Source organism: Mastigoproctus giganteus, chromosome 2 (assembly GCF_048544385.1).
Source record: "Mastigoproctus giganteus isolate SK-2022 chromosome 2, ASM4854438v1, whole genome shotgun sequence".
Taxonomy (NCBI): domain Eukaryota; kingdom Metazoa; phylum Arthropoda; class Arachnida; order Uropygi; family Thelyphonidae; genus Mastigoproctus; species Mastigoproctus giganteus.
In genome coordinates, this window is record NC_143576.1 from 183,771,082 (window position 1) to 183,791,696 (window position 20,615).

The following is a 20,615-nucleotide window of genomic DNA, read 5'->3' on the forward strand; positions in this document are numbered from 1 at the left end:
CTTAAATAGCACATTTCCTTTTTAAAATCAGGGAGAAATAATTTTACAAAAAGTATAAATTAGTCTGTAAACAAGTTACTTGTTGAGGAGGTGGGTAGGATGCTAAGGAAAATTATAAGAAACCTTTGGCTAAAAATAGCAACAAAAGAAATATTTTGCATCTACATTCACATGTGAAAAAGTTTTTATGGATAAGTGATACTAGAAGTATATCAAGTTATAAACAAGAGCTAAATGATTCTGAGATAACTGGGGAGAAAGTGGAAGAGAAACTGAAGCTAAAAATAAAGCACCACAAGCTGACAGAATATATCCAATTATAGAAGTAGAAAATGAGGTAAGCAAATCTTTTGTCGTAATTATGAGAGCATTCTTGGATTCAGAGGTCCTTACAGACTGGAGATGTGCACGTCTCTCCTATTCATAAAGGGAAATAAAAAAGCAACATGAGTAATTGTAGATGTGTAAGTTTGATTTCTGCTCAAGGAAATTAATGAAGTCAGAAGTCAAAGAAGTGAAGCAGAATTGTCTTGGCAAGTATGCAGTTATGTTGCAATCAAAGCACAATTAAGAAGAGATCCTGTCTAGTCAATCTGATTAGCTACTACTATACAGTAACAAAGGAACTGGATGCAAAAAAAAAAAAAAAAAAAAAAAACAACAACAACACAATTTTGACATTACATATAGATTTCAAAAAGCCTTTTGATACTGTTCCATAAGAAAAGTTGCTGCTCAAACTGGAGCAGCATGGTATTAGGAGAAAGTTACTGCTGTGGATAAGGGGATGGTAGGTGGCAGAAGACAGATGGTAGTTATTAACGGGCACTGCTCATTTTTGACTAATGTAATTAGTGGAGTTCCTGAGAGTTCAGTGACAGACCCCTTACTGTTTTCAATATTTATTCACAATACTGATAATGGAATGTCAAGCTTAATGTCTAAGTTTACAGATTACACAAGTTGGAAAAACACAGGTTGATGAGAGGAATCAAGGCAATCTAATGCAACAAGACCTAAAAAAAATTAGGCAAATGGGGTGAGAAGTGGCAATTGAGGTTTAACATTGATAAATAGAAGGTAATGCATATGATTAGCAGTAATCGTAGAAAACATACCATTCAGGTACCACTGCACTCAAGCTGGTAGAGAATGAAAAAGACCTATCAGTAATTGTACAGTATGACATATATAAGTCCTCTGAGTGGTTCAGACAGGCTGAAGAGTTAAACAAACCTTTGTACAACTTATAAGGCTCTGTCAATGATATACAGAAATTTTGCCAGCTGGAACAAGGCGGTCATTATCCTGTTATATGTTGTTGTTGTTATTTGGTTTTTAGGAGCATTAGCAACTAAGGCCATATTGCTCTGGGGGATATGTGGTGATCATTCCCTGACCTTTCTGCACTTTCCGTATTTGGTGGTCACAGGCTCAAACCCCAGTCCAATCAAGAAGCATATGCTACGCACTGCTGCTCCTGCCCACCTGGCTATGGAGGCGCCATCCTGTTGTACAAAGCAGTGGTTAGGCCGTACCCCAAGTGCTGCATACAGGTCTGCAAGCTACATTTTGGAAAAGATTTGGATCTGTTGGAAGTAGTGCAGTGAAGAGCAACATGATTAATTAGGAGCACAAAAGGGCGCTCTCTTACCAAGAAAGGCACAAGTTCTGGAAATTGCATCATCCAGAAACTAGGCACCTGTGAGGAACATGATTGAAGTGTTTAAGGCTAACATGTATTAGGTAATGCAAAAGCATCATTTTAATATGCAGTAAATAGTATCATTATTATAACATCTCATATTGTGAAATCCTTTACAACTCATCTAATCATGCACTTTCAAAAAAAATAATACTTTCCCAGTACAGAAGACTATTGTAGAGGGGAGGTACACAAGTGTTTTCTTTTTTTTTTTCCTTTTTTTTCTGGATGATGTTATAAAATCTTGCTTCCTTTCATCATTTGCCACTACTAATACTAGCTCTTTGCTTATGTCTTGCCTGATCAATTTCATTGGATACTACAAGGTGGTCACAAAGGAACTGGATGCAAAAAATAATTTTGATATTATATACTTTGGATTTCAGGAAATCTTTTGATACTGTTGCACATGGAAGACTGATGTACAAATTGGAGTGGTATGACATTAAGGGCAAGTTGCTGCAATGGATAAAGGGATAGTTGAGTGGGAGATGGCAGAGTGGTAATAAATGGACACTGCTCTACATGGACTAATGTTATGAGTGGAGCCCCCCAGGGTTCAGTGCTGGGCTCATTGTTATTTTGTGTATTTATCAATGATATCGATGAAGGTATATTCCAAGTCCAAGTTTGCAGATGATATTACGTCCAAGTTTGTAGATGATATAAAGGTTGGTAGGGTTGTTAATGACACTAAAGACAGTATGCTATTGCAACAGGATCTAGAAAAGTTAGGGAGATGGGCTGAGAAGTAGCAACTGATGTTTAAAATTGATAAATGCAAAGTACTGCACATTGGTAGCAGTAACACAAGAGAAATGTATCAACTGTGTGGTACTACACTCAGGAAGATGGAGAATGAATAAGACCTGGGGTAATTGTGCAGTCAGATATGAAGTTCTCTGAACAGTGCAGACGGGCTGCCAAGCAGGTCAGGTTTTGTCAATGATATATAGCAATTTTGCTAGCAGAGACAAGGAGGTGATTCTCCCTTTGTATAATGCAATGGTCAGGCCACACCTTGGGTACTGCATACCAGCCTGGAGGCCTCATTTTAGGAAGGATGTAGAGTTACAAGAACAAGCAGAGAAGGGCAACAAGATTGGTGAGAGGAACAAAGGGGTATGCTTATGAAGAAAGGCTTAAGTTCTGCAGGTTGCAGCATCTAGAGACTAGCATTAGTAGAGGCATTTGATGCAAGAAAGCAAGCTTATGCAGCATCAGCCAAAAAAAAAAAAAAAAAAAAACCCACTTCCACTTCACCCCTCTGTTCGTGCAAAATACCTGTCCAGCTGAGCCTTAAACTTATTTAGGCTATCAACCTCCACCACAAGGGATGGAAGTCTTGTGGAAGTTGATAGCTTAAATAAATTTAAGGCAATAAATTAATGTAATCCAAGAGAAATGTACTGTGTGGTACTACACTCAGGGAGGTGGAGAATGAAAAAGACCTGGGGATAATTGTGCAGTCAGATATTTGGAGTGGACCAGATGGGTAAAATGGGAAGGGTTTTTTTTTTTTTTTTTTTATTTGGCCCATATGAGGCAATCTGATCGAGGTGTATAAGGCCTTGAATAGTTTGAGCAGGCTCAATGCTGATGGAATACTTCTGCTTGCTCAGATTAAGAACCTGAGGGGGCATAGATTCAAATTGAGGAAAGACAGATGTAGAATAGATGTGAGGCTGTTTGCCTTTAGCCAGCAGGTAGTTGATTGCTGGAACAGATTGACATCTGCTGTTGTGGAAGTTGATAGCTTAAATAAATTTAAGGCAATAAATTAATGTAATCCAAGAGAAATGTACTGTGTGGTACTACACTCAGGGAGGTGGAGAATGAAAAAGACCTGGGGATAATTGTGCAGTCAGATATTTGGAGTGGACCAGATGGGTGAAATGGGAAGGGTTTTTTTTTTTATTTTTTTTATTTGGCTGATGCTGTATAAACTTGCTTTCTTGCATCATATGCTTCAACTAATGCTAATGTTAAAACTGTAGAAGGAAAGGATTGAACCAGATTAGTTCACTTAATATGAACAGCAAAAGTATCAATGCACATGTGAAAAATTTTGTAGAGATGGAGAAACCAATATCAATGATTCATTAGACTTTTGTGATAACAAATCATTTAACTGGGAATTAAATTATTTTATGAAAATGATAACTGAAAGGAAGTTGGAAGAGAAATTTCTGGAACTAAAAGTAAACAAGGCACTTGACACTGGTGGAATCTATGCAATTATATTAACAGAAGCAGAAAAAAGGTAGCCAAACCTTTGCAATAATGATGAACATTCTTGGATTTAAGAGGAAAGTCATCACAGATAACAGATGTAACAACAAATCAGATAAAAACAGGTTAATTTGTCATAACTAACCTAACATGTGAGCTGGTATAGTTCCATCCTGGGGCATCTCATTGGGAAATTTCTCTTTTAACTTCTTTCTTACATAGGCATGTACTTTCTGATATAAAGGGTGTATCTCTTCCCATAATTCCTCAATATCTTCAGTAAATGAATCCGATTCATATGATTCAAGCCAGCTTTCTGATGTATCTTTAAAATCTAAATAAATTGTTAAAAATATATGATAACAAAATGTTATTCAACAGATTATTTAAAAAAAAATAAAAAAAGCAGTGTATTTGTAAAATTCACAAAAGTTAAATTTAATAATGAAACTATTAGATTAAATGAATATTCATTCTTTATGCATTCCCTGACAATGAGTAGCTCTCGCTCCCTCTCTCTGCATGTGAATGTTTCTATTACACTTATTTTAGCAAACATCAACAGTTAATTTCCTATGGTATACTACTGATTTGCAGCACTGAATGCTGTTTTTAATAAAATTTATTTTAATCAATTATTACATAGTGAACTATCACCTTTATTTTGAATATTACCTGTATCATTAATATTCCCTTCATAAAAGTTATTACAATTATTTAATGTTAAAAAAGAGGCAAAGAAAATGACAACTCTACATGGTACTGACAATTTAATAGCAATGGAAGACAGTCAGAATATGGAATTGCATGCACTACAGATTAAGTCACAAAAAATGAATATTTCAGTCGGTACCAATTCCAGTCATTAACACTAGTTGAAACAGCGGCAAAGGTAAAGAAAGCCTGCACGAGAACGACGAGAAATGTCTGACAACTTATGCAGAAAATTAGTTAGTATTAGTAACGATTATTAATTTGTCGATACAGCACTCTAGCGCTGCTCACTCGGTAAACAGACAGTAGGTGTTATCGGTCTGGAGCAAAGTCGAGAACGATATACTGATTGACAGATAGGCGTGGCAAATGACATGCTGATTGGTGCGCGAACACAACACATGATAACATCGGTTTAGTATCACTGTAGCAGCACTAATGGTAAATTGTCCTAATCACACGTGCCCTAACATTTACTGTAATGGCGAAAAAAGGTCAGGTTACCTCAACTTGAATCCCATGGGAGCTTGAACCCCTCCCAAAATGGAGGGGGTAACCCAACCTTTTTTCTTTAGAATCATGAGTGGATTAGCACATAAATTGTTTATTAATAAAATATTAATTTTTTATCAATGTACTTTTATTTTTAAAGACACTCATGCAGAAATTTCTTCCATCTTTAAAAGATTCATTGCTACTATTACCTGTTCACCGTTCATTACTGGTAAATACACATCATAATGCCAACCAATGACTACACAGTAGCTTGTCATCTGTCACACCCACCACCAATCATTTCATCATTTGCCACGCCTACCTGTCAATCAATATATCCTCCAGACCGAGCAGTGCTGGAGTGCCATATTGGGAAGCTAATTTTCTGCGTAAGTTATCTAACGTTTCTCGTTGTTCTCATGCAGGCTTTCTTTACCCAAGCCGAAACAACATGTGTTTTCAGTTCAATTAACCTGTAGTGCACATAATTATTCATTCCACATTAGTATTAGCATTAGAAGAGGCATACGATGCAAAAAAGTAAACTTATGCAGCATCAGCCAAAAAGAACCCTCCCATTTCATCCCTCCATTCGTTCCAAATGCCTGTCCAGCTCAGCCTTAAATTTATTTAGGCTATCAACTTCCACAACAAAAGATGGAAGTCAGTTCCACCAATCAACTACCCACTGGCTAAAGGCAAGTTTCTGCACATGTATTCTACAACTGCCTTTCCTCAATTTGAATCTATGGCCCCTCAGGTTCTTAATCTGAGCAAGAGGAAGAATCCCATCAGCATTCAGCTTGCTCATCCCATTCAAGGCCTTATACACCTCGGTCAGATCACCTCACAGGTGCCTATTCTCCAGGCACTGCAATTTGCAGAATTGCAGCCTTTCTTGGTAAGAGCACCCCTTTGTTTCCCTCACCAATCTTGTTGCCCTTCTTTGTACGTGTTCTAACAACTCTTCATCCTTCCTAAAATGAGGCCTCCAGACCTGTACACAGTACTCTAGGTGTGGTCTGACCATTGTATTGTATAATGGAATAATCACCTCCCTATCCCTGCTAGCAAAATTCCTATATATGATTGACAAGACTCCATGACCTGCCCTGGCAGCCCATCTGCACTGTTCAGCAAACTTCATATTTGACTGCACAATTACCCCCAAGTCTTTTTCACTTTCCACTTCCCTGAGAGTAGTACCACACAGCTGGTACATTTCACTTGGGTTATTGCTACCCATATGCAGTACTTTGCATTTGTAAATGTTACACTTCAGTTGCCACTTCTCAGCCCATTTGCACAACTTATCTAGATCCAGTTGGAGTAGCATACTGTTAACAATCCTGCCAACCTTTGTATCATTTGAAAACTTGGACGTTAAGCCTGATATACCTTCATCAATATCATTGATAAATATACAAAACAACAATGGATCCAGCCGAACCCTGGGGAACTCCACTAATAACATTTGTCCACGAAGAGCAGTGTCTATTGATTACCACTCTGTCATCTCCCACTCAACCAGCCCATTATCCATTGTAGCAACTTACTCTTAATGCCATACCTCTCCAATTTGTACAGCAGTGTTCCATGTGCAACAGTATCAAAAGCTTTCCTGAAATCCAAGTATATGATATCAAAATTATTTTTGGCATTCAGTTCCTTTGTGACCACATCATAGTATCCAATCAAATTGGTCAGACAAGACCTCTCTTTAACAAACTCATGCTGTGTCTTAACTATTACTGCAGTCTTGTTGAAATAGTTGGAATGAAAAGCCTAGTGGCCTCCAAAATTAAGTCCCTGAAGGTTTCCCATTTAGAATTCAACATTGGCAACATCATCAGTTGATCCCACTGTACAGAATTTAAAAACTGTCTGAGACCCCTGTAGTCACCTTTACGAAAGCAAAAGCCCTTCCCTTTAGCCTTGATGGTAGTTACATCTTTAAGTAATTTCCACATCAGTACATTGTGATCACTGTCACCCAGTGGTTCCTTTATCTGCAAATTCTTAATGTATGAGTAATCATTGCCGATAATCAGATCAAGAGTATTATTCCCTCTGGTTGCCTCTCGAACATGTTGCAGCAGAAAACATGTCATCAAATAAATACACAAAAGTTTTGCTAGTGTGCAAGTGACCAACCCAAAAGTTCCAGTCAATATCTGGAAAGTTAAAATCCTCCCATTAGAAGACATTCTGATTTACTGGCCCACTCTATTTCTCTGCACAATTGCTCATTATACTCATCAGATTCATTAGGCCTATAACACACACCTACTCTTATTTTTCCTTTCCCAGTGCTTATGTCACACCAAACAGACTCAACATTGCATTGTCCACCAACATCAACTGGATGCACTTCCTTAGATTAAGTGTTTCTTAACTAACAGCATAATCGCTCCTCCCTTTCTACTCTGTCTGTCCTTTCTGTACACATTGCACTCCCCAAATTCCAATTCTGCACTGCTTATGTCTGTGTGACACCAAGTCTCTGATATCCCAACAATATCTTATGCATATGACCTGCAATTTTATTCTTATAAAACTACAACACAGTGTTCTGTATTATATTCTTAAATTTTCCTGCATAATTACATCATTCATTTTATTAATAATTTTAGAATGCAATGAAGAATAATAGAACAGCATATAACATGTACTTTTCTCATCTATATATAAAATTCCCTTTTTCATATTAATTCATGGGGTTGCTGATAAATATATCAATTGCCTGAACTAGAATGGTTAAATATATGGTAAAATTATAACTAAATATGGTATACAAATGTAAGAAATGTTCTCTTAGAAGGAATTGGAAATCAGATGTTTTATTTTATTCAAAATTTTTAATTGATCTCTCACATGTCAAACAAAGCTCACATAGATCCACATTAAAAAAAAAAAAAGCAAGCAAGTCATTGGATGCCTCCAACTGACATCCAACTACTCACTATCAGTAGCCCTAGAATTAGAAATTTCCCTATACATTTCCCTGAATATATAATTATGGAAAGACTCAAAGAATTAAATTGTTTTCATCATAGCAGAAACCTGGAATATTAACATTTCATCTTTATCTTTCATAATTCTTTACAGCAACTGTGTTTCATAATTGTTTACAACAATTATGAAACACTGTTTGGCATCACTATCAAGTTTCTCTTTCTTTAGAAAGACACCTCTCTACGAAAAGTATTCAGATGCACCTTGCAATGATAGTGAACAGTGAGAAAGGGATGTAAGCAAAGGAACAGATTTAAAAGTTGGCAGGCAATGACAACAATACAAGTAAACAGAATGAGCTGCAGCAAGGCAGTTATGGAGTGCCTGAGGGGCTTAATCATCAAATGCCATATTAGCAATTTGTCAATTGCATGTGAATCTTACAGTCAATCATATCTGATGTAGTGAAAAGATATAGAAAGAGGGTGTTATATGTGTGCAAAAATGTTAGTGTAAGCCAGAGAACTAATGGATAATTATCAACCAAATCCTGAAGAAAGTGAACCCAGTGATATCCTTGGAAAAGTTGAAGTTCCAGATGTTCCCAAGACTGTCCAGAAGTGTGTCTGCAGTCAGCAGGGAACTACCCAACATGAGTTTCTGGGCAGAAGTGCTGCTAAAAAGCTCAACATCAATGTCATTTGCAGTGATGCCTAGTGCACAGTTTCTGGACCATGAAAGGGTAGAAAAAGGCCCTATGGAGCAATAAGTTGCAATACAAAATCTTCAGATGAGACTCAAGTAAGGGTGTGAATAATAATGCCAATGAACACTATCTATTGAAGTAGATTTCACCCATAATGATGTTCAGAGGAGACACTTCATGTTGTAGGGGTGCTTCTCATGATTTGGACTTGGACCAAATCATGAGAAGCAGCACTGCAGCCAGTCTATAGTGCCAAAAACCACTAATGCCAAATAATACACTAATATCTTGAACAATTCCAAGGTGCCCACACTCTGACGATTCTTATGGAAATAGGTTTGTGGTGTTTAAGCACAATAATGCTCCATTATATATAGAGAATTCCTTAAAACTTGGTTTAATGAAAATGAAGTCCAACAACTCACCTGCCCAGTCCAGATCCGAACCTGATCAAACACCTTTGAGATTAAATGAAATGCTGGATCAGAATATGGCTAATATGTCCCTCTTCTACAGATGAACAGGCAATTGCACTGATAGAGTAATTTATGTCTAAAGGTGGGCCCACAGCTTATTAATTTGTTCATTAAAGATCAAGTTTTCTAAACATGGTACCCAAATAATTTTGGTAGGGTAATGTGTAAGTACATGTGTGTGTGTGTGTGAGAGAGAGAGAGAGAGAGAGAGAGAGAGAGAGAGAGAGAGAGAGAGAGAGAGAGAGAGAGAGAGAGAGAGAAAGAATATGTTGTTATGCACTCTGACTGTCCTGTTATATATAACATTTTCCATTCAAATATACTTTTATTTCTTTAGTAAAGAGTGCCCTCACTTGGCACTCTTAACTGGGGCTATAAAAACAGTGCAAAGTCAATCTGCATTAAGTGGAGAAAATTTATCCATAGAATATAGCATAAATAATTTTAACTGCTTGGTGTGACCAGTGTTGCTTGCTGATTTTAAGGTTTCTTTATACAACAATATTAAATATAACAAACATTTAAATCTTTAAAGATAAACTTTAAACATATAAAATGTGTAAAAAATCACAATCACAGTATATGTTCAAGAAAACTTAAAATTATGGCACCTTATTTATATTATTTACAATCACCACTTGCAATACAGTACTGTTAATTTTCAGCACACTTAAAATGACTATATGTAACATATATCTAGCACTCTCCCAGATCCAGTCTTTTAGAAGGGCCACTGGAAACTAATTCCAGTGACACGTTTTTCCGATAGCTTTTCACCTTCTTCGCACTAGCTGATCTCTTTGAGGCCATTTTAAAAAAAAAAAAAAGGTGAATCTACCTACATGATAAACTAAAATCAATCACTCAAACACAAAATGCTGGTTTTTTATAATATATAAGAACCAGAACTGAGTGGAAAACAAAACTAAAATTGAAAAAAGATTACCAAGAAATGCTACTGAGAAGTGTGCAACTAAAACCAACTCCGTCAGGAAACAACAGTTCCTAAAGAGAAGTTTTTAAACAAAATTCAATAAACTTCATTTAATTAGAACATCCGAGCAAGGTTCTAATTAACAGAAGTTTTTCATAACACTATGACACCTATGTAAGAAAGGGTGCATGTGACTGCTTTTCAATATATTTTTCATCTATAGAGATGAATAACCAAAGCATTTTACAAATGTGGACAGGGAAACTTATACCAGTGAAAACAGCCACAGAAAATTAACACAGATGTAAATTATTCATGGACACACAAAATAACCGTTCAGACAAAAAAAAAAAAACATAACTATCAATTTTCCTTGCCATGCTTTGCAGCATTTCCCATTTGTCTAGCACTTCAGCTGTTTTATCATTAACTGCAGCTAAAAGCCAATTTAAGGCAAAGAACACCCCCTATAAAGGCAAGCACTGTGAATTGCAGTTGACTGGAAAATCAAATTGAAAATCATTAAAAAATATATTTTTCAATGGGTAGCTCCTCCCAAGATGTCTGGACTGAACAGTGCTATTCAGGGAAAAATAGTGCTACAGTAAAGAACTCCTAAATGAATCACACTATAGTGGGGGAACAACTGTACATAAAAGTTTGCAAAATTTCATTGTATTTTACATGCATACAAAATTATTATAGTGAATAACATAGAGTAGATACAGTTTATTTATGGTAATTAACATAATAGTTATTTTGCCTGGTTATATAACAACATGTAAAGTTATTAGCATTAGTAGAGGCATTTGATGCAAGAAAGCAAGCTTATGCAGCATCAGCCAAAAAAAAAAAAAAAAAACCCCACTTCCACTTCACCCCTCTGTTCGTTCAAAATACCTGTCCAGCTGAGCCTTAAACTTATTTAAGCTATCAACCTCCACCACAAGGGGTGGAAGTCTGTTCCACCAACCAACCACCTGCTGGCTAAAGGCAAATTTCTGCACGTCTATCCTACATCTGTCTTTCCTCAATTTGAATTTATGCCCTCTCAGGTCAGGTGATTTTTCTGAGCTAGAGGAAGAATCCCATCAGCATTGAGCATGCTTAAACCATTCAAGGGTTTATACACCTCTATCAGATCACCTCGCTGGTGCCTAGTCTCCAGACACTGTAATTTGCAAAACTTAAGCCTTTCTTCGTAAGAGCACCCCTTTGTTCCATTCACTAATCTTGTTGCCCTTCTCTGTACTCATTCCAGCAGCTCTACATCCTTCTTGAAATGAGGCCTCCAGACCTGTATACAGTACTCTAGGTGTGGCCTGACCATTGCCTTATACAATGGAATAATCACCTCCTTATCCCTGCTGGAAAAATTCCTGTATATCATTGACAATACCCCATGAGCTACTCTTGCAGCCCGTCTGCACCGCTCAGAGAACTTCATATCTGCCTGCACAACCACCCCCAAGTCCCTTTCATTCTCTACCACTGTCAGTGTAGTACCACAGAGTTGATACGTTGCTCTGGGGTTGCTGTTTCCCATGTGTAGTACTTTACATTTGTCAATGTTAAACTTCATTTGCCACCTCTCAGCCCATCTGCTCAACCTTTCCAGATCCTGTTGCAGCAGCATAGTGTCAGTAGTGTCCTTGACAACCCTGCCAACCTTTGTATCATCTGCAAACTTGGACATTAAGCTTGATATACCATCATCAATATCATTTATAAATACAGAAAACAATAATGGACCCAACACTGAGCCCTGAGGGACTCCACTAATAACATTAGTCCACGATGAGCAGTGTCCATTGATCACCACTCTCTGTCTTCTCCCCCTCAACCACCCCTTTATCCATAGCAGCAATTTGCCTCCAATGTCACACTGCTCCAATTTGTGTAGCAGTCTTCCATGTGCAACAGTATCAAAAGCCTTTCTAAGATCCAATATATAATATCAAAGTTATTCCCTGCATCCAGTTCTTTTGTGACTGCATCATAGTATCCAATCAAGTTGGTCAGGCAAGACTTCCCCTTAACAAAACCATGCTGTGTCTGAGCTATAACTGAAGTCTTGTCTAAATGATCCTGCAGTGCTTCTTTAACCAGTGTCTCCATTAATTTTCCTGGAACAGAAGTTAAGCTCACAGGTCTATAATTACTTGTGTCAGCCTTTGATCCTCCTTTGTGAATTGGGGTCACATTTGCACATCTCCAGTCTATGGGTACCTCCCCTGAGTCCAAGGAAGCTCTCATAATTATGGCTAAGGGTTTGCTTACTTCCTTTGCTGCCTCCTTTAATATAACTGGATAGATCCCATCCACCCCGGGTGCCTTTCTTGTGTTTATCTTCAACAGTTTCTCCTCCACTTTACTCCCAGTTATTTCAAGATTCTGTAGCTTACTGCTAGAGTTGAATACACCTCTTGCTGAATTAACCCTTGCTGAATAACTCCTCATGTGTGAATGTCGATGCAAAATATTCATTTAGTTTGTTAGCTACCTGAGCAGGATCATCAACAGTTGACCCATCAATATCAAGTGGACCAATCTGATTCATCCCCTTCCTTCTAGAGTTTACATAAGTAAAGAACTCTTTGCTGTTTTTCTTTGCATCCCTTGCCAAGGATTTCTCGTAATCTGCCTTCGCCTGCCTAACCTCCTTTGTAACTTGGTTGCATATCAACTTGTATCTATCATAGGCTTCTGTGTCATGTGTTAATTTGTAAGTATCCCATGCATTTTTCTTCTCTGCCATATGCCTCATTAGTTCATCTGAAATCCATTTTGGCCTAAACCTTGAACAATATTTCTTAGTTGGTATGTAAAGCCTAGTATCTTCCAAGATAAGTTCTTTGAATGCTTCCCATTTTGAATTTGCTGTTGGTAACATCATCAGTTGGTCCCACTGTATAGAATTTAAATACTGTCTCAGTCCATTGTAGTCGCCTTTACGGAAGCAATAACCCTTCCCTTTACCCCTAATGGTAGTTACCTCTTTGAGTAAATCCCACTTCAGCACACTGTGATCACTGCCACCTAGTGGTTCATTTATCTGCAGATTCTTAATGCATGAAGAATCACTGCTGATAATCAAATCAAGAGTATTACTCCCTCTAGTTGCCTCCCGAACATGCTGATGTAGAAAACAATCATCCAATAAATCCACAAAAGCCCTGCTAGTGTGTGAGTAACCAACCCCCAAATTCCAGTCAATATCTGGGATATTAAAATCTCCCATTATAAGACTCTCTGATTTACTGGCCCACTCTATTTCCCTGTACAGTTCCTTATTATACTCATCAGAGTCATTAGGCCTATAGCACACTCCTACTCTCAATTTTGATCTCCCAATGCTTATGTCACACCAAACTGACTCAACACTGCACTGTCCGGCGATGTCGACTGGCTTCACTTCCTTGGTTTTTATGTGTTTCTTAACTAATAGCATAACCCCTCCCCCCTTCCTATCCTGTCTATCCTTTCTGTAGATGTTGTACTCCCCAAATTGCAGTTCTGCATCCCTTATATCTGTGTGACACCACGTCTCTGATATCCCAACAATATCTGCCTTTGATGTTTTGAGCAATACCTCAAATTCATCAAATTTATTTACTAAACTCCTAGCATTGGTGTACACGCAAGTATACCTGCACCTGTTTCTATTCTTAGCTACCCTAACACAACCGATGTGTTTACTTGTACCGCAATGGCTCCCAGCAGTCTCTGAAATACCATGCATCTTGTTTTTCAGGCTTCTGCTCATTCTAATAAAAGCAGTGCAAGAATCTCTTTCACCTCTGCCAGTGGCTACTGTCAATCTATTGGTCTTTGTTTCCCCCCAAGCTAGCAGTTTTCCGACCCACCTAACACTGCCTCGATAGCATCAGCAAAGTTAAGAAAGGGTTCATAAATCTGTACAACTTTCACTAATAATCATCTAAGTTGGTAAGGATTATAATGGAAATTATAAATTTATGAATGATAAGTTCAGAAATTACAGATATCAAATTTAAAAAAAGGGAAAGGCCTTGAATATTTTGACCAAAATATTTTTTGTAATTTATTAGTAGTGACGATGGCACACCCACACCTATGCAGTTTACAGAATATTCAGAGAAATATAAAGTTAGTGAAGAATTTATCGATGGGTGAAGCAATAAATTTAATAATAAGGAGCAGATTCATAAAGGATAAATTAATTGTTTGTTTATACTTTATGAACTCATGTCATAATTGAATTATATATTTTAATAATTAAAACATTAATTATAATATGGGGAAGAAACATTAACATTAGTAGAGGCATATGATGCAAGAAAGCAGGTTTATACAGCATCAGCAAAAAAAAAAAAAAAAAAAAAACACCACTTCCCATTTCACCCATTCATTCAACATTACATCTCTTGGCAGAGACTCAAAACAAAGTTGGAAATATCACAGCTAACTAACTTTTATTTAAAAAAAAAAAAAAAAGACCTACTTTTTCCAGTGATATCATTTTTCCTAAAAGATAAGAGTATAATCACAACATTATATATTTTCAATCATATTATGTCTATTAAATAAAAGATTAAAAGAAAACAAATCTCTTAGAGAGAATGTGATGCTATTTTTTTAAGCAATTAACCTATAAAAAAAAAAAGTGTAATTTATGTGGCATAAATTAACTGTTAAATATTAAGTATAAAAAGACCCTTAAGAGCCATAAGAATCAAAGAAAAATTCTGATTTTATTTTGATTCAACTGCATATTATAAACGTAAGTCATTTAAGTGTTAATGTAATTTACAATGAGACACAAAACTACACAATTTTCTGTCCCACTAATGAAAATCTTTCAATTACCCTTTGGGAATCATCTTCAAGTCTGCATCAGACTGCACTGGGAACTGAAAGAAAGCTAAAGTAATGTAACTGAAAATAATCCCAAATGAAAAACTGATATGTTGTCATAAGTGAAGCAGAAAGTTTATTTTTGTGCCTTGTCATCATCTTACATTATTTAATTATGCTATTCTTAATACATATGCAATATATCAATAAACTGACTATTTTGCTCTAATCCATATAGATTCTGAGTATCTTTTTATACTTAATGTTTAAAAAGGAACTGAATTGCAATATACTGGAAAGAAAAATAAACTAACAACAATTATTTCTTATGTAGCTTTATTACTGCCTAAGTTAGGCAATGATAATTTGGCAAATGAATTCAAACTAGTGAATATCTGTATCTTATATATTGATATTTAAAATTTCAGATAATGAAGAAGATAGCTATAATGGCAATCATTATACAACAAACAAATCTCTGATTTTGTTTACTTTTGTTATTATTTGCTATCTTAATTAATATATTGAGTTTATAATGAGCTACTGAAAAAAAAATCTGTTATTAAATAAAATCATTAATAAAAGTTTAGTCCTTACTGTTAAGTTTTGCAGCCTCATTGGAAAGTTCTACCCATCGCAAATATTTCTGCCGAATCGGTTTACCAGTTACATCTCTCCATCCTATCCAAGCCTGTTTTGCAGCTTCTGAATCTTTTAACACATTTGCCATTATTTCTTCAAGATCTGAAAGAAAGCTTATTTACATTTCAAACAAGATTGTGTTTGTTTTTTTTTTTTTTTTTTATTTATTTACTACACAAGTTAAAGTACTTTTCATCAGGGGGAAAAAAATATATATATATATATATATATATATATATATATATATATATATATATATATATATATATTACTACACAGATTTTTGGATACAGATTCCAAATGTTTTTGGTTTTCCTCTAGCACAGTGGTTCCCACTACTGAGATCTACGGACCCTTTCAAAAATTAGAAAAAGGTTACGGACCCCCTCTATATATATATATATCGAACTATTTTTGATTAACTTACTATAACTTACTAGCTTTCGTATTATACATTACAGCAGGCTTAACTTTGTCTATTATTGCACTATTAGAACTTACCACTACAACTAATATCTTAAATAATATATATATATTTTTTTTTTTTATGCATATGCTTCTCTGTGTATGTATATATATATGTATATATGTATACATATATACATATATACATATACATATATACATATATATGTATGTATGAACACTGGGTTTTCTAAAATGAAAATTAAAAGTTATGTTTTAAACAACTCAACTTTATTCTTATTTTTACATATATATATATATAATAATAACAACCTTATTTTTCATAACTTTGCTTTAGAATGAATAATTTGACCAGTTCCAGAGAGTCCATTTCGCAGACCCGAGTTTGGAAAATGCTGCTCTAACACAACCAGTTTTTGTGATGAGACATTATACTATGTACTTACGTGCATATAATTATTATTTATTTATTATTATTGTTTATACATTCATATTTATGTAATTGTTTGAATGTATTTATATCTTTACTATTTCATAATTTAATTATAAATGATTACAGATAAGATCCAATGAACTGCTGAAACACATTCATCATTATGCCTTGAAAAGGTATAAATTCACCAACAAATTCTACATGTGTGTGTATGTTGGGGGGGGGAGATCTTCCCTAAACAAGTCACAATGGCTAAGGACATGCAGAAAATTGACTAGTTATATTTTGGCTGTTTTCTAGGTGACTAGAATAAGATATGGACACCATACCTTATTTGCATCGCTTGCTCGAACGGATTATGTAACTGGTTGAACAAAAGGATAACTCTATGCCATTTTTCACACCCACGATGTGGAGGTTGGGAGCCAAAAGGCCACAACGATGACTGTTATTTTTGTAATGCGATTTTTAAAAATGGTGATTGTTACTTTTGTAATGTGAATGTAACTGGATTCTCAGCAAAGAATAAGCACAAAATTGTTTGTACGAACCTGGGTTCAATTACATGTCATAGTATGCCAATTCTTGAACCTTCACAATGCAAACTAGATTCTTTAGAAGATGAAATGGAATACAATGAAGGTGTGATTGGTGAAGACCTAGGAATTCTAGCTGATCCTGAGTACACACCTGACAAGGACTTAAGTTAGAGCCATTTACCCAAAATGAGTTTGATGGCCTAATTAGAGATCCCACCCCATGTCATAGTATGCCAATTCTTGAACCTTCACAATGCAAACTAGATTCTTTAGAAGATGAAATGGAATACAATGAAGGTGTGATTGGTGAAGACCTAGGAATTCTAGCTGATCCTGAGTACACACCTGACAAGGACTTAAAAATGAGTTTGATGGCCTAATTAGAGATCCCACCCCTCTCCAATGATAAAGCTGAACTTCTCACCTCAAGGGTGCCTCCATAGCCAGGTGGGCAGGAGCAGCAGTGCGTAGCACACGCTTCTTGATTAGACCGGGATTCGAGCCCATGCCCACCAAATACGGAGGATGCAGAAAGGTCAGGGAATGACCACTGCATATCACCGGAGCAATATGGTGCTTAGTTGCTAATGCTCCTAAAAACCAAATAACAACTCACCTCAAGACTAAAGCAGAAACATTTGGTTGAGAAGAACATGAAAGTGTCTCACTATTGAAAAAGAAAAAAAGTTTTCACGACATTCTTTACAGTAAATGGTCTGCTCTGCTACTGTCATGATATGGAGTTTAAGGAACTGTCACAAGTACACATTTCATATAACATGAAGACACTACTCAAAACAATTCAATATAGTACACTCATCAATGGAATATCCGTAGCGATCTTAAAGTCACTGGTATGTTGATGGATATGCAAGGAGAATTTACAAAATGTTGTTTCCTATGCCTATGGGACAGTCATCCTACTGCATACTATTATATATGATTCATAAAATCATATATGAACCAGGAACAAGTAGCATGTTCCGTTAGTGGATCCAACAATTTTCCTCCCACCACTTCACATTAAACTTTGCCTAGAATTATTGAGCATATTATATACACACAAATCACAAAATTTACCATAAATAAAATTAGGTATGTTCATCATAGTTTTCTCACTGGTAGGTCCACAGTGACAAACCTAATTTCTTTACAATTTCACATTCATGTGCTCTTGATGGGGATAACCATACTGATATTATATTCTTGGACCTGAAGAAAGCTTTTTATACAATTCTTCATACATTAATTTGCTTTAAGCTTAATTATATAGGAGTAGTAGGTAAAGCATATTTACTGACGAATTACTTCTTCATAAACAAACAAAGCAAAATATGGGGGATGAATACTCACCGTATATTTGGGATATACCTTAATGATATTGAGGAGTATTTAACCTGTAGTGCACATAATTAATATATGCAGATCTGAAAATTTATGAAGAGATTAAATCTATCCAAGACTGTGTAATACTGAAAAAAGAATTGAATACAATCATGGCGAGTTATTACGTAGCACAGTCAGTTTGACTGTGCTATGTAATAACTGCTACACAAACTGTCAGTTTGACTGTTGAAGGTTACAATAATAACCAAAAGCTATTTGTACTGTATGTATTTAATGTGTTTTACAATTTAATATTAAACTTGTCATTTATTTATTTTGTCTTTCGTTTTTCTCTGTGCTATATAATAACTCATCATAATGAATCCAGAGTGCACAGGCCTCTTTAACTATTATAGTAGTAGTGGCATTTGATGCAAGAAAGCAAGTGTATGAGCTTATGCAGCATCAGCCAAAAAAAAAAAAAAACACACCATTCTCTGCAAATGCCTGTCCAGCTCCTCCTTAAATTTATTCAACCTATCAACTTCCACAATGACAGATGGAAGTTTGTTCCAGCAATTAACCACACGCTGGCTAGAGGCAAATTTCCGCACATCTATTCTACATCTGTCCTTTCTTAATTTGAATTCATGCCTCCTTAGGTTCGTAATCTGAAAAAGTGGAAGGATCCCATCAGAATTCAGCGTGCTCAACCCATTCAAGGCCTTATACGCCTCAATCAGATCACCGTGCAGGTGCCTAGTCTCTAGCCACTGCAATTTGCAGAACTTAAGCCTCTCTTGGTAAGAGGATCCCTTCATTCCCCTCACCAATCTTGTTGCCCTTCTCTGTACATGCTCAAGAAAATCTACATCCTTCCTAAAATGAGGCCCCCAGACTTGTACGCAGTACTCAAGGCATGACCTGACCATTGCCTTATACAGAGGGGACAATCACCTCCTTTTTCTCTGCTAGCAAAATTCCTATATATATCATTCACAAAACCCCATGACCTGGCCTGGCAGCCTCTCTGCATTTCTCAGAAAACTTCATATCTGACTGCACAATTACTCCCAGGTCTTTTTCATTTTCTACCACCTTAAGTGTAGTACCACACAGTTGGTACTTTTTTTTTTTTTTTGTGGATTATTGTGTGACACAGAGTGAAATAGAAGACAGAATAAATAATGACAAGTTTAATACTAATTGTAAAACACACATATATTAAATACATACAAATGCTTTCGGTTATTATGGTAACCTTCATCAGTCAAACTGACAGTTAAGAGTGTGGAACATGAGGACTGTCAGTCATGAATATGAAACTGTGTGATGCAATAGTTAATTGTTTGATGTTGAAGCCTGTGGCTGTGACGTATGTGGACATTGCCAACATTTGTCATTCATCAAAATGGTTGCTTCAATGATAAGGTGGACACTACATCCACTGCTTCTGTTGACTGAGATATTAGAGCATGTGTTATTCAATGACTCCAACCAGGCGAGTCGCCGGTAGTGGCAGGACCTATCTACAATCACGACATCGCAGTGTGGGTCAATGTTGTGGCGGGTTGACCAGAAGTGTTCAGCAATGGTAGAGTGTTTTATGTCCGCTAAGCGGATGGCTCTTTCATGTTCCAAAAGATGTTTTCCGAGCCGTCTCCCAGTTTCCCTGATGTAGCAGCTAGTGCAGTCATGGCAAGAGATGCTGTAGACTAGACCACTTTGTAATAAGGTAGGAACCGGTATTTTCACTCTAGAGATGAGGGATCGCAACTTTCTGCCTGGGAGCTGTACGCACTTTATCCCATGTGATTTTAGGACCCTAGAAACCTGTTATGATAGGTTTGAGTAGTATGTGATAAAGGCACTCGTGGTTGAGTCATTACCTTGGATGTTCCTGTTGGTTGCTACATGGTCATGTGTCTGTACGTCACACCTGTCAAGGGTACTGGTGGGAACTAGAGTGGGTCCAGGCACAGGTTAGCAAGGTCTGTGCAGTGCCAAGAAGATGGCTCTGCACGTGTGCTGACTGAAATTTGGTAAATTGGCCAGCACACATTGGTTTATGGTAGACAGTTGTCTTCGAGCGCGTGCCTTCACGTCAGACAAGGGAGACTGTTTAACTATATTTGAATACAATCAACTTATGGATTAAAAGTAATAGGCTAATAACTAATCTGGAAGAATGCTGCA

At 36.4% G+C, this 20,615-nt stretch overlaps 1 protein-coding gene across 1 annotated transcript in view; it reads right to left on the bottom strand.

Moving 5' to 3' along the window:
• The window catches only part of LOC150089821 (uncharacterized), a 256,206-nt gene that overhangs the window by 181,783 nt on the left and 53,808 nt on the right, over positions 1-20,615 (bottom strand). The window contains exons 4-5 of the mRNA XM_090390108.1: positions 15,651-15,797; positions 4,083-4,271 (exon numbers count right to left, since the gene is read on the bottom strand). Of these exons, the coding sequence (XP_090246234.1) occupies positions 4,083-4,271; positions 15,651-15,797 (336 nt within the window). The remainder of the gene's footprint in view (positions 1-4,082; positions 4,272-15,650; positions 15,798-20,615) is intronic.